Raw genomic sequence first — 13,799 nt, 5'->3', positions numbered from 1 at the left:
GATGAAAAGTAACAATCGTGTATCAGAGCATGAATGCTAATGTATCAAATTCGTAAAAAAGTACTAATTACGAGAATATGAAAATCTGTTCTTTACACTTCATGCCATGCACACGTCATAAATCGCCTTAAAAGGAGCTAGTGAAATGATAATCACCGTTTCAGAGCAAGAACATGGTAGAGATAAGTAACAAAAGTTTTGTGCATCGTGGGTCCCAACCAAACTCGAGCATCTGATTCAATGTTATATCATAATATATTACAATCGTTTCATAAAATGATATTTTTAACACATCTTTACCATAACAAAATGCTTTGCTTTTTGTTGACTCAATGATATGCATAATTTCATCAAAATTGATCGTCTAGTTGCAAAACATTCTAATGCAACGATGCAACTATGAGTTCATTCGGAATATTGGGTAAAGATGATGTAGAATCAGTACATGTTTCTGCTTTTTATTATGTACAGTTGTTTTGTATGCTTGTACTCTGATGAAAAAACAATGAAATTTCAAAAAAAAAGCAATACAAAAATGTTTTGCTAATTATATTCCAGCAACGCCATTTTTAATTTTTGATCATTCAAGGTCGAGGCTAACGCTCGTACGAAGAGCTCAAACATGCATTATAGCTGGAGGTACATAAAATTCTGACAGAGGTACAGTTGTCAAAGATATCAATTGACTTTTTTTCTTGCTAGAAAATTCCGAAATTTCGGACGATTTATTGTCAAATTTCTTAAAAACCTGGCTACAGGGTAATTTTTCAACACATCAAACTATCATAAAAAGTGCCTAAAAGTGGCGTCAGTGATCAAAATGGAGCAATAGCCCGCATTGAAAGTACTTGAAAGCACGACCGAATAGAAACAGTGAGACAAGTGGCGAATCTTTCGTCCGTGTCGACTGTGAGCCATTTGGTCGCTTAGCTCATAAATCCCGGTGGCATTCGAGAAAACTGGCTGTCGGAAAAGCGAGTTGGTATTTCTACGCTATTTTATCTCAATCAATTCCTAAGCTTCTTACTTCTCATGCCAGTGTGCTTGGAGGTAGCCTATAGCATTGGTGTTCTGTATAGTGGATAGTGAGAAACAGGCTCGCCCTTGTGACATAGTTTCCGTGACGACGAAGTTTGAAATACAACCCGGCGTCGTAGGACAGTGCGGTTATAAGATTTACTTTGGTCAGTTATTGACAACGATGGAGGCCCTAGTAGAAAATACGGCAGCAACGCCTTCTCGGTTCTACTGTCATTCGTGCGCCATGGAAATCGATCGTGTATCTTCGGTACAAAATCCATGACTGCCTCTACGCTGGCCATCGAATGATGATGCGAATCTTTGCTTCTACATTGCAGGAGTTCACATGTCCACACTGTCAGGAAGGATTCATTGAGGAACTGCCGGTTGCCGAACGAGGTGGTGCATCTGGGCCAGCCTCGGGACAGGACTTTGAGCTGTTGTCAAATGATTACGACAATCCACAGATTAGCAACGAGGTTGGTGCTTACTCGTCCAACGGGGCCTAAATTTGCTATCGTTCCTGACACTTCTTGTTTTGTTCAATTGCTTTATGTACTCGTAGGCCATACGGTTGGCTGGGGAAATTTTCACAAATTCCTTCCTGTCACCATTGTTCCGTCGCAATGATGGCCCAGATGGCGAGTCCGCTGGTACAACCAGCAATGGTGATCAAGCTTCTTTAGGTCATGAAGACATTCCTATGAATGGAGTCGGACAGGGTTCGGGAACGTCCACAGCATCGGGAAGCTCAACGATTGCCGATATGGCCGAAGGTTCTGCTAGTAGTAGCACTGCAGCAAGTGGCGCCGCGGGAGGAGATTCACGACCCTCAATGCGCTACTCCGGAAGACGGGGTAGCCGAAGACGAGGAGTGCAGAACATAAACCAGGTGGATCACATTCTTCGTGAGATTCTGATATCGGTGTCCGGCGGAGCGAACGGTGGTGCTGGTGCTCCTTTGCTATTCATGGGAAATCCGGGAGACTACGCCTGGGGACGTGAGGGCATCGATACGATCGTAACACAGCTGCTCAATCAAATGGACAGTACGGGGCCACCTCCGTTAGAAAAAGAACGAATTGCCGAGATTCCCACGGTAACGATAAACGAGGAACAGGTCGAACGAAAGCTACAGTGCTCCGTTTGCTTCGAGGACTTCGTAGTCGGAGAGTCGGTCCGGAAATTATCGTGCTTGGTGAGAATTGCTAATACGTACTGCGTTATTGATAGCGCAATCACAAATGTCTCACCCGTTTTGCGTCCGTTTCATTCCAGCACGTATATCATGATCCTTGCATCATTCCTTGGTTAGAGCTGCACGGTACTTGCCCGATTTGCCGAAAAAGCCTGTCGCCGGAAGAATCACACGCTGGATCCCAATCACAATCGCAGAATACGCAATCGCAGAATGAAAGTTCACAGCAAAACTCGCAGCAACAGCCATCATCGCAGACCGATGCCGGTCGACAGAATCCAAACTTTCTCACCTTCACAATACGTACGTTATAGTAGTCTTCCCGTTTCGAGGGTCCACAAACGTTTACTACATAAGGAAACAGTTATTCACACCACCGTTAATAGATGATTTGCTTCCCACCCTTTCAGGACCCACGATGACGAATCTGCTATTCGACATGGGGCAAACATTGGCATCTGCAGCGCCTGCAGCATCCGTATCATCTAGTCTACCGGCAACAGCCAGCGGAAGTGCAACTGGTGGTGCGGCGGATAACGCTTCATCCGGTGGATCGACGTTAAGTCGGACAAATGCGCCACCGGGAGGATCGTCCACGAGTGGCAACTCCTCGCAATCCAGCAATAGTCAACGGGACGACGATGGAACGATTGATTATACACTAGATTTAGATTAACCAAAAAGGCCCCGCCACAGAATACACACGCACGCGCGCATGTTTGCACGCAGCTGCATAGCATACATACTGAAAAAATGCATTCGTTTTGCAAGTATGCAGACGGATTGGGAAAGTCATGGAATATATGTTTTTCTTGCAGTTCCACAGGAGCGAGGAGTCGCGCGGTGCTCGCAGTATCAGCATCAATCTGGAAAAGTGTTTAGATCGCTGCCCTCTACTTGAATATCTATGATAAAAGTAGATGAAAATTGTGTATTGTAAGTAATACCCTTTAGTTATTCATTCGCTCTTGGTAGTCATAGAATGTTAGTTATTTTACCCGGGTTCATTTTTTATCTATAAATTTATCATTTTGGTCAACTGTTGTGAGCTTGCTTCGTTTGTTCCTTTCTTTGGTTCTGTATCTATTTGCATTATTTATTGAAATCGCTGTGCTGATCCTTTAAGTTGAGTTACAACATTGTGTGTGTTCGCGTTTTACATGTACAGAGTGCAATGAAAATGTAATGCACATTGTAATGCGGTTGCATTAGGAGAGTAACGATTAATTATTCCTTTCATCATACGACCCAACAGAATATTGCTTTGCCCAAGCACCATTTAAGGCGTTATTCAGGAATATTTTGAGAGCATAATTACGGGGGATAGCGCAAGGCTGCGGGATGCGTGCGTGTGCTGTGTTAATATGTTCGTGTTACATGAAGCAAATAGTTACCCCCAAGCTAGACATATGGTAACTGCAAGCATTCGCAACCGCTTTGCCGCAAGTTGGTTCACATTCCTGTGATGATGGGGAAAGAAAAAGAGCCCCCACCCGCTCTGCGAGTGCTGTGTTTCGGATGAGCGAGCGAACTATGTACAGTAGCAATCAGGAGCAAGAAATAAGGATTAAGTAAAAAAAGAGCGCTTTGCAAAAGCACAACACGATGGACTGAGTGATGCGAAAGGGTAGTGAAACGGCAAACAGTTTAAACAGGAAACAAAAAAGATAGGCTCCAATCGGTGGCTTGAGGTCAGAGAAGGCATGCGAAATGTTGATGCTTCTGCCATCGTGTAATATGCACCCGAAGGTTGCCTAGGTCTCAGCCAAATGCCATATAGAGAAACCTGCAATATAATTCAATAACTACCTATGGTTGAAAAGGATTAACCTGTTCAAGCGAGCCAGGGCTAAATAGTGTATGGAACATTTTTAGCATAAGAAAGACTGGATTTCAACTTTTCCCAAAACAGTCGGATACGATAAGACCAGATCGGTAATTGAAATCATCGCAAAAGTAACGGCACGCATGGATCCTGAGGACTCATTCGAAAATTTCATCGGCTGAATGGTTGGATATACGTGCGAAAAATGAACCGAGCCGTAGGACAAGCAAGGCGGATCAATGTAAGGTTGTTTAATTTTACCTTTTTAATTGCTCTTATTAAACAGGGGAATGCCCCGGGTATGGCCCTGTATGAATTCGTATTCGACCCGTTGCTCGGGTATATTTTTTGTCATCTTGTATTTTGATTTTCTCCTGTTTGATATTTAAATGCTTACAATGTACACGGATATGGTCGTTGCAGATACAGATTCTAGGTCTGGGTACAGGGCAGATAACACGATCTCTAAAGGATCGCAACAGGTTGAACGATTAATTATTCTGCTTGACAGAGCAATTTGCTAAAAAAGTAACACGACACTAATACGATTATTCATTAATTATTATTATTATTGATGCGTTGATAATAAAGAGAGGAAGGAAAAGCAAGGAAAGTTGCCGGATAGTTCTTTCATAATCGCTTAGCAAGCTTAACGCCTGGTGCAAGAGAAACCTGAAAGACTAGAGGTCGAGTACCATCGTCTGCTACTCGAATTCCTCCTAAATGATAATTTATACCTGGTCTTCTCGAGAAGATAGCCTAAAATATCGTTCGGAATCACATCGCAGAAAAAAAAACAAGATAGATCCATTGATCGATCGGTTCTGGTTGATTTTGTTTTATTTTACGTCGAGCAGGATTCTTCGAAGAACACGTGTGCCCGATCGCACGTAAAGCGACCGTTAGAAGTGATGGTAAGAATCTGCATTATCCTGTCGATCGCAGCAGTTAAATTACGGTGTAATATAAAGTATCGAAACCGATGAGTGCAACGTTAGACGAACAAACCAAATGAAAAGATGCTCCATTGAACGAAGCCGGTGTTAAGTGCGATTAAAGTGAGCTTATATGTTAGCATCGAAGGGAAAAATGCATAAGGCCATAAATTCACGAATGTATAAAATGAAACAAACGAACGAACGAAAAAACTGCCGGCGATCATGCCGTGCAATACTAAAAGGCTTATTTAGGGGAGAACCATGTGAAATGCCACGATGGCTGATAAACTTCCGGCCTTACTCTCCCTTGCCGGCAGCAGCAGCAGCCGGAGACGGACCGGTTCCGTCGTTGCTGTTCTTTTTCGATCCAGAGACAATATCGTCGATACGCAGTAGAAGAATCGCGGTCTCAACGGCCGTCTTATACACCTGCAGCTTCACCGACAGCGGTTCCCAGATGTTTTTCTCTTTCATGTCCACTAGCTGTCCAGACTCGCCGTCAATGCCCCATGTGCACGGGCCATCGGAGTGCGATGCATGCTTCGCCCGGAGTGCAGTCAGTGTGCGAATCGTGTTAGCGCCACAGTTCTGTGCTAGTGTACGGGGAATAATCTCGAGCGCTTGTGCAACCGCCCGGTACGGTCCCTGGATCTGTTTGTTTGTCAGTGCCTGAGAAACGGCCATCTCGACAGCGCCTCCGCCCGCCAGCAGCTTGGGTTCGAGCATCAGGTTCCGAGCGACGTGCAGCGCGTCTTGCAAGTTGCGTTCCGTTTCATTCAGTACGTCCTTCGAGGCACCACGGAGCAGAATCGTACACGCCTTAGGGTCGGTGCATTCGGTAACGAAGCAGAAATACTCGTCACCCATTTTCTTGATCTCAAACAGTCCAGCCCCAGTTCCGACGTCCTTTTCCGTCAGTTCCTCTGTGCGATTGACGATCGTAGCACCACAGGCTCGTGCCAACCGATTGTTGTCCGTCTTCCGCAGCCGACGGATGGCCGTAATGCCAGCCTTCAGTAGGAAGTGTTGCGCCAAATCCGAGACGCCTTTCTCGGTGAACACGATGTCCGGCTTTACGGCAATAATGTCCGCGCACAAGCGAGCCACTTGCTCTTCCTCGATCTGCAACAGCTTCGTGAAGTCCTGATCGCCTACAATCTCCACGTTCGTCTGGCTCTCGCCTTTCTTGTACTCAAGTGGACAGTCCAGCAGCACGATACGCGGCTTCTCAATGTAGCGACGCATTTTCGGGTGCGTCACGTCTTTGTTGAGCATGATACCGCGCAGCACGCACGAATCGTCGATCGATCCGCCGGGAATTTTCTCCACCTTTGCGTACTTCTTGATGTCGATTTCGGTGCGGCCGTTTTCCGTCAGTGTTACTGTTTGCACGGCGTCGAGTGCAATACGAACTGCCAGATCCGCCCATCGGCCGACAAACTTCGTGCCTACGCAGGACTTCACCACCTCCTGGAGCTTCTTGTTGTCGTTGCGATCCAACTCAATGCTGACCTCATCCTGCAGGATGCGCACCATGTCTTCCAGCGCTTCCCGGTACGCCCGGATGATCACGGTTGGATGAATCTGCTGTTTGATGAACTGTTCCGCCACAGACAGCATCTCGCCGGCCAACACGATCACGGACGTCGTTCCATCGCCAACCTCCTCGTCTTGAGTACGCGCAATTTCGATAATGCTCTTGGCAGCCGGATGATTTACTGTGATTTCACGCAGGATCGCATTGCCATCATTTGTCATCACGATGCCTCCCATCGGGTCCATTAACATTTTCATCATCGCCTGCGGTCCCAGACATGTGCGGATCAAGTCGGCTATGTACTGTACAGATGAAAACAAAGATTCCCCGTGTTAGTTTTCCGCATCCATGACATGTTAACCTCTCAACGCTCGCGTGCTCCCCCTTGGAGAGCGCACACACGCATGTTCAATGACTCACTATGCCGGCTTTGATGTTCTCCAACTGCACCTTTCGGCCGCTGTCGCGCTGGGTATTTTTACCTAAAACGGCACCATACGGTCACAATTCGATTGCCGGCGTGATAAAATACGCAAGTTACTTACTTAGAATAAGGATAGGTTGCTGTTGGGCGTACATTTTTGTAGTTGAAAATTTGCGGAACGTGCGAGAATCAACCGAACCGAAATCACGTTATTTTACAGAATGAATGAAAGAGTGAGTGAAAGAGAGCATGCAGAGCAACATGGTCTGTCAAGTTTTGACATCAGTAATTGACTGTAGGAGGTTAGTCTGTAATTTTGTTTTTTTTTTTAAATTGGATCTGAAAAACCTATATTATATGCTATACTTATATTACGCCATTGAATTTGGGTTCATTTTGCTGTGCTATTTGTTAGGTTTAATGATGCCATTGAGCTTTTCAAAGCCGAATTGATTCACTTTTTCCAAAATCACACCAACCAAATGTTCAGCAATACGAAGGAGATTTGGTTTCACTGAACACTGCTCGGTAGAATTAAAGGATATTACCATCAAAATATTTTATTTTCCGTGTTTGAATGAAAAAATCACTAAATAAAGCTGAAAACAATTTTCGAATGCAAAACGGCAATCCAATAGCCTAACCTTTTTTCGTTAGATGCCGGTGGTTTAACGTTCGAATTAAGCTTGACAATTCAAATTTTGTACCTGTCTATTCGTGGCGCTTAAATTTGTCGATCGAGAGAACTTATGCGTATCTAAAAAAGTACAAAACAGGAATTATTCGCATCTATTTACAGTGAAAGTGAGGTAAACAGGTTATTAAACTTATCGCACATTGCATTCATCCGAGTAGAGCCCACTACTTTCTAATAACATCGCGAAAAGAGATGCGAATACTATCACAATAGTGGAAGGACGAATTAAGTGCTATCTAGACTAGAATACGAAAATCTTCGCGAGATGAATAGCCAACTCTTTGCGGATCAGCAGCTAGCCAAGCTGTACTTTGTACTGCGGGCGGGCCTCACCTCTAACAACGATGCATCGCAGGATATGATAATGGCTTACACGGTAAACAATACGCCTTATTACATTGCAGCAGCGTTTGTGTATACTGTCGTTTTGTTCCGTACGGTTATTAGACGGCTCGAGACCACAACGATAACGAAGAAATGCAGGGATGGATCACCGAGGACGATTGTCTTAAGTTGGACGACCAAACACTGACCAAGCGGCATGTGTTCGTGTTCGAGAAGTTTTCCGGTGCGGCGTTTGAACGTGCGAGCAAATGTCCCTCGACCGTCATCGGGCCCCGGTGTCTCATCAGCTGTTTCATGGACAACGAAACGATTCCGCTGGGTCCGTATCCAGTATTCACGACGGCGATGCGCAATCTGACCGTATGCAGCTCCGGTCTTAAGCCCAAGGATAAGAACCAAGTAAATCAGATGGTGTGCCACATGGGTGGATACTACCTCGACGTTCTGAACGCCAACTGCACGCATCTCGTGTCCTCCACGGTCAAATCGGTCAAGTACGAGAAAGCTTCCGAGTGTAAGCTGGGCATCATGCACCCGGATTGGGTGAACGCCGTTTGGGAGGAGAGCCAAAAGCGCGATGTACACGCGACCGATTCTAGCTTCACCGAGCGGTATCGCTTACCGGTGTTCTATTCGCTAACGATCACATCTACGGGACTAGCAACGTCGAAGAAAAACGAAATTAAAACGTTGATCGAATCGAACGGAGGAACCTATGTGGGCGTGTTCAAGTCGGAAGTCACTGACATCTTGATACTGGAAAAGACGGGCACCGAATCGGCCAAGTTCCTTGGGGCGGTGCGTTGCAATAAAGAATGTCTCACGCCCGATTGGATCGTGGACAGCGTCGCCAGTGGGTATGCCTTGCCGATTCGTAAGTACGAGGTAAAAAGCATGAAGGCGTCCACGCCGACGAAAGATGAAGAAGCATCGCATGAACGAGGCGGCCCAGTTAGTGTCCGCATATCAACCAGCGGGTTTAATCCCGACTGCACGCAACTTTCGGAGATTTCACACGCAAACTTTTCCGCTCGCAATGTGACAATTAACGAAAGCTTGGTGATTCCAACAATTACGGTGGATGGACAACCACCGTCTAAGGCAACGTCCTCCGCCGGTCATCCGTACAGCCAGCAGCATCGAGAAGTACTGTCACGTATGACCGTACAGCAAGCTAAAAAGGCGGGACCCGTACTGGACGGATGTAGCGTGTTCCTGAGTGGGTTCACGTCAGACGAGAAAGACAAACTGAACAAAATTCTGAACGCGGTCGGAGCTGTGCGTTACGACGAGATCTCCGCTGCCATCAGCCACGTGATCGTCGGCGAACAGCACACGTCCGAGTTGAGCAAATTTCGGGACTCTACTGCACACCTGCTCACCCTCGAATGGCTGGCAAAGTCAATCGAATTACGACAGCTCGCGCCGGAAGAATCGAGCGAATATGCGTTCCGACCGTCCGGGAAGGGCATCGTAGATCGCGCTCCGGAACCGCCATCGCCGTCTAGCAAGAAAAATTTGCAACGTATGAATAGTAGCGTCTTCAAGCGACCGGACGTGCCGAAGTTTCGTTTGGACGAATCAGTTGTTGCTCCGGAGCAGGTACGTCCGCCGGGGGAATTATCAAGCGATGCAGACGCCATCATGCTGCAATACCTGGAGAAAAATCAGGGGGAGAAGCTTCCTCCGGTTGCTGGAACAACGGAAGAGGTAAAACCATTGCCACCACCACCGTCGTCATCGTCGTCGTCTAGTTCTTCCGCCATGATGGACACGGAAGGAGAGATGGAGTACACCGAGTTCATGCTCGGAAAAACACTGTTCGTGTTTGGCTTCTCGGAGGAGAACGCCATGCAGATTTTGGCTGATTGCAAAGAATGCGGTGGAACCATTGTGGATGAGCACTACACCGACGAGGTGGATTATATCGTGCTGCCGACGTCCAGCATCGGAACGCCGGAGTTTGGCGTACGGGGAAAGCAAACGGTTAACTGCATATGGTTTGAGGCATCCATACAGGCCCAACAGTGCTGCCCGATGGAGTACTTCTACGAACCGATCATTTATGGCGAAAATGATCCTACCCCTCTCGAAGGAGAGACGGTTGTCATCAGCTCGTACACGGGGTCGGAACGGGAGTTTCTCATTGCGATGGGCAAGATTCTTGGGGCGTGCGTGCAAGAACGGCTCGTCCGTAAGGCGGCCCCACTCGTCGTGTGCAAGGAAGCGACCGGTGCCAAGTATAACGCTGCTATCCAGTGGGATTTGACCGTCGTGACGGCTGAATGGTTGCGCGACTGTGTCCGTCAGAAGCGCCGGGTGTCGGAAAATCCCTTTCTAGTAGGGCAATCGATTTGTTCCGTTCGAAATATACCCGACGCCGGAGGTATGTGTCTTCCGACCACCTCAACCGATGACGTTGATATTGATTCGGTGCGTGAAGACGGTCCGTTGGCATCACGGCATTCCCATGTCCGGGAGCGTGAAGCAGAGCTATCGATGCACCCGCAGGCATCATCGACAATGGTCTCACAACGGCCAAACCCTACCGGAGGAGAGTATCGTTACATCACGCGCACGAAAGCGCAAAATGAGACGGATCTTCAGTACGATTTCAAACGGCTCACGACCACTCAGCTGAGACAATTGACAAGTGACGAGCGGATGGTGTACTCGCAGGAAATGGACCAGTACGAGAATCTGATAGTGGCACAACGTGCCCAACGTAAACCGTTCGATCCGAACGAGGGAGCCGCTACCGGTGCATTAGATTCCCCAGTGGAAGCATTGCGAACTCGCAGACTGACCGTTCTCGCGGAGGAAGCACGCGGCGGGTCATCGTCATCTCGTTCTCCCGTCACTCCGGTTGCTGGAGCTGGTGATTACGAGGCACTGAGCGTGACCCAGCGAGTGATGGATTTCGATACACCTGTCCGCACAACGCTGTACAACGTGCTGAAGGACGTAGAGGAAGCGGAACGAAACATTACGCCACGCACACGGCGTGTGAAGGAACTGTTGGCCACGCCACACGGTGGTCCGGGTGCTAGTGATGGACACATTCGCACACCGACACTTCCGGAGTGTATGACGAAACCGATCACACCGTACGGCTTCCGTCCGGATGCCAGTCCCGACAATCACGCTTACCACAAGCGCAAACTGCAGCACTGGGATCGGTACTACAAACCAACGGCCGGTACGAGCAAGGACGCATCCTGCGAGAAGGACGATGAAACGGCCTCCCAAAAGACGCGCCGTCTTAGCACACCGTTGAGCGAAATTAAGCGCCGTTTTTACGTCGAAAAGTTTGGCGATGGGTACGCGAATCACGTGGAGGCGAAGTGTACCACGATGCCGCGGAAAATGCAGAGCTTGAATCGATCCGCGGATGAGTCCGATCAGGATGAGGAAATTGCAAGCACGGCTCCACAACCGGACGGGCAATATCCGACACCACCGAGGGCTGGGGCGGCGGCTCATTTCGGTAACCTTTCGAAAGAGAGTTCGTCGCGTTCGTCGACATCCTCCGATCGGGGTAATGTAAGCGGAGAAAAACGATCCCGCAGCGTGCTGGAAGAGGAAGAACGTGAAGAGGCGGCCGAAACGGAAGACACCGGTGACGGAGAGGTGCACAGTGTTGTGCAGCATGAAAGTCCGGCGGGTTCGCGGACGGATGGAAGTCACGAGCCATCCGCGAAGAAACAGCTGCTCAATACGCCAAAGGAGGACGATTATTTGAAGCGATTGAGTGATGCGATCGCGTCGGTGAAACGATCGGCGAAGAAAAAATCCAAGTACGAGCTTCAGAACGACACCGACGAGCTGCCTGTGGAGCAGTACACTGAAGTGCCTTATGATTCGGGTAAGTACGTGTTTAGATTACGGGCAATTTCGTCCACTAAATCGTGTTTCTTTTTTTTTTTTAGAACCACCAGCCGGTGTTGGGGGAGTCATTTGGCAGCAGCGTGATATCGAGAACATAAACGTAAATGAGTCACCGAAGCGCACGTTAAAGGCGGACAAGAGTAAGGTGAAAACTCCGTCAACTCCTGCTAAGCGAGGCATGCGACACCGGGGCACTCCGATCTTTGCCATCACGGGTACGGGCGTGGACGAGGAGATGCGGCGGGAGTTGGTGCGCAAAATCGAACACTTGCGCGGTCAGTTTACGTCCGAGCAGGCCCAGTACGATCCCGCCTGTACGCACATCATCTGTGGGAAGCCGAATCGGGGCGAAAAAATGCTCTGTGGCATTGCAGCCGGCAAGTGGATTCTGTCCATCAAGTACGTGCAAGACAGCTTCGATGCGGGACACTTTTTGGATGTAAGGATTCGGTCACGACACGTGGTCTCGTGTTTCGGCGGCAACTTCTCTCATGCTTCTTTTCTTCGTTTGACACAGGAAGAGGACTACGAATGGGGCAACCCGAAAGCGGTCGACAATCTGGTGTGTCTGGATTCAACTGCCGATACGGAAATGGCCGTTGCAGCGCATACCTGGCGCAAACGGATCGCGAACGATGTTGGCAAACACGATGGAGCGTTCACCGGGTTCCGGGTGCTGCTGGTGGCACCGAAAAAGGAACGGTTCGTGCGGTTGCTGAAATCCGGTGGAGGGTTTGTGTTCGATTTCGAACCTCCGTTTATCAACTCCGAGCGGGCGATGACGGCGACGCATTGCTTCATTGATCGGAAACCTGAGCTGTTGCCGGCGGATGATCATCGGACGCTAGCGGAGGCGGGAATTGCGGTGTGTTCGATCATGTACCTAAACGCGTACCTCACGTCGGAGAAGCTGCCCGATCCGAAGGACTTTCAGATGGCGATCTAGCGCACCGTTTACGTGCTGATCATGATGGTGGTTTACGGTTTATCAATCAAACGAATGCGCTCAGGCTTGTGGATCGACTCCATCGACAATTTAACCCTTCGTTTGTTCACTTTGTAAAGGTGCCGATGAGATTGTTAATACATAAGATAGGTTTCGTAACGCTTGTTAATTGCATTAAGATCGGAAAACATCTGTATAAACGGGATTTGTTTTTGGGTTTGAAAAAAAATGATTCATTCGAAATTTAGATGTATTATACTGTGCATAGAGTTGTGTTTCAATTGAAATAAAATGAGAAACATCTTCCAGTTTCACCAACGCGCATTTTTAATTCGTCTAAGAGATTCGAATATCATCATTTTCGTCGTTTCTGATCAGTTTGTACAATGGTTTGTATTCCACGTGCTCACAGGAAAATATGTGATTTCTGAATTTCATTTACCAAATTTCAATTACTAGAAACATCCAACAAACGTGTTATTTTACTCTAAAGAATACGCTATACCAACTGCTAACAAATGCAATGAACGCGCATCAAATTGTTCTTAAAACTGATCATGACAACATAGCCGCGGATTTTGCTCGCTCAAAACAGAAATTTTTTGGCAAAAGTAACAGGAGCGCATACCAGCTAGGAGGATCAATTTAAAAAATTGAAAACGTCTAAAACTGACCAACAGATGGCGCTGATTGTACTAAAAACTAGTATAAACACTCACTAATAGATGGCGCTTTTGAAAAACGCTTGAAATATTTCATAGATTATTTTGAAACGTTTCACGAATTTGGTTAGCACCATCTATGAGTGAGTTTTTAAAGCTTTTGTGCTGTGCTATAAAAATTTTTGTTATACGGATTATTTTTGTAGCACACTTTGAGATTGCCGTTCAACTGAAAAAAATCTTACCTCTTAGATGGTATGCTCTCCTGGTACTTTTGTTTCAAATTTTCCGGTTTGCCCATGCAAAATCGCGTCGACTC

General features: G+C 47.4%; 3 protein-coding genes across 3 annotated transcripts; 2 read left to right on the top strand and 1 right to left on the bottom strand.

Annotated features, from left to right (window-relative positions):
• The first annotated feature begins 1,201 nt into the window (after nt 1-1,201).
• Nucleotides 1,202-3,062, top strand: LOC128730967 (E3 ubiquitin-protein ligase Iruka-like). Its single transcript, XM_053824061.1, has 5 exons — nt 1,202-1,288; nt 1,359-1,499; nt 1,586-2,218; nt 2,299-2,521; nt 2,605-3,062. The coding sequence occupies exons 1-5, from the start codon at nt 1,202-1,204 to the stop codon at nt 2,892-2,894; spliced, it is 1,374 nt and encodes a 457-aa protein (XP_053680036.1). The 3' UTR covers nt 2,895-3,062.
• A 1,808-nt stretch (nt 3,063-4,870) lies between these two features.
• LOC128730350 (T-complex protein 1 subunit gamma) lies at nt 4,871-7,131 on the bottom strand. Its single transcript, XM_053823395.1, has 3 exons — nt 7,064-7,131; nt 6,939-7,000; nt 4,871-6,820 (listed from the first exon to the last, which is right to left on the bottom strand). The coding sequence occupies exons 1-3, from the start codon at nt 7,095-7,097 to the stop codon at nt 5,279-5,281; spliced, it is 1,638 nt and encodes a 545-aa protein (XP_053679370.1). The 5' UTR covers nt 7,098-7,131; the 3' UTR covers nt 4,871-5,278.
• A 773-nt stretch (nt 7,132-7,904) lies between these two features.
• On the top strand, nt 7,905-12,972 carry LOC128720145 (DNA topoisomerase 2-binding protein 1). The gene is made up of 4 exons (XM_053813792.1): nt 7,905-8,015; nt 8,087-11,849; nt 11,914-12,311; nt 12,390-12,972. Exons 1-4 carry the CDS (start codon nt 7,905-7,907, stop codon nt 12,816-12,818), a joined length of 4,701 nt encoding a protein of 1,566 aa, XP_053669767.1. The 3' UTR covers nt 12,819-12,972.
• Nucleotides 12,973-13,799: the final 827 nt, after the last annotated feature.

This window comes from Anopheles nili, chromosome 2, assembly GCF_943737925.1.
Source record: "Anopheles nili chromosome 2, idAnoNiliSN_F5_01, whole genome shotgun sequence".
NCBI lineage: Eukaryota > Metazoa > Arthropoda > Insecta > Diptera > Culicidae > Anopheles > Anopheles nili.
Note: the sequence above shows the minus strand (reverse complement) of the source record. Positions and strands in the feature narration are given on the sequence as shown.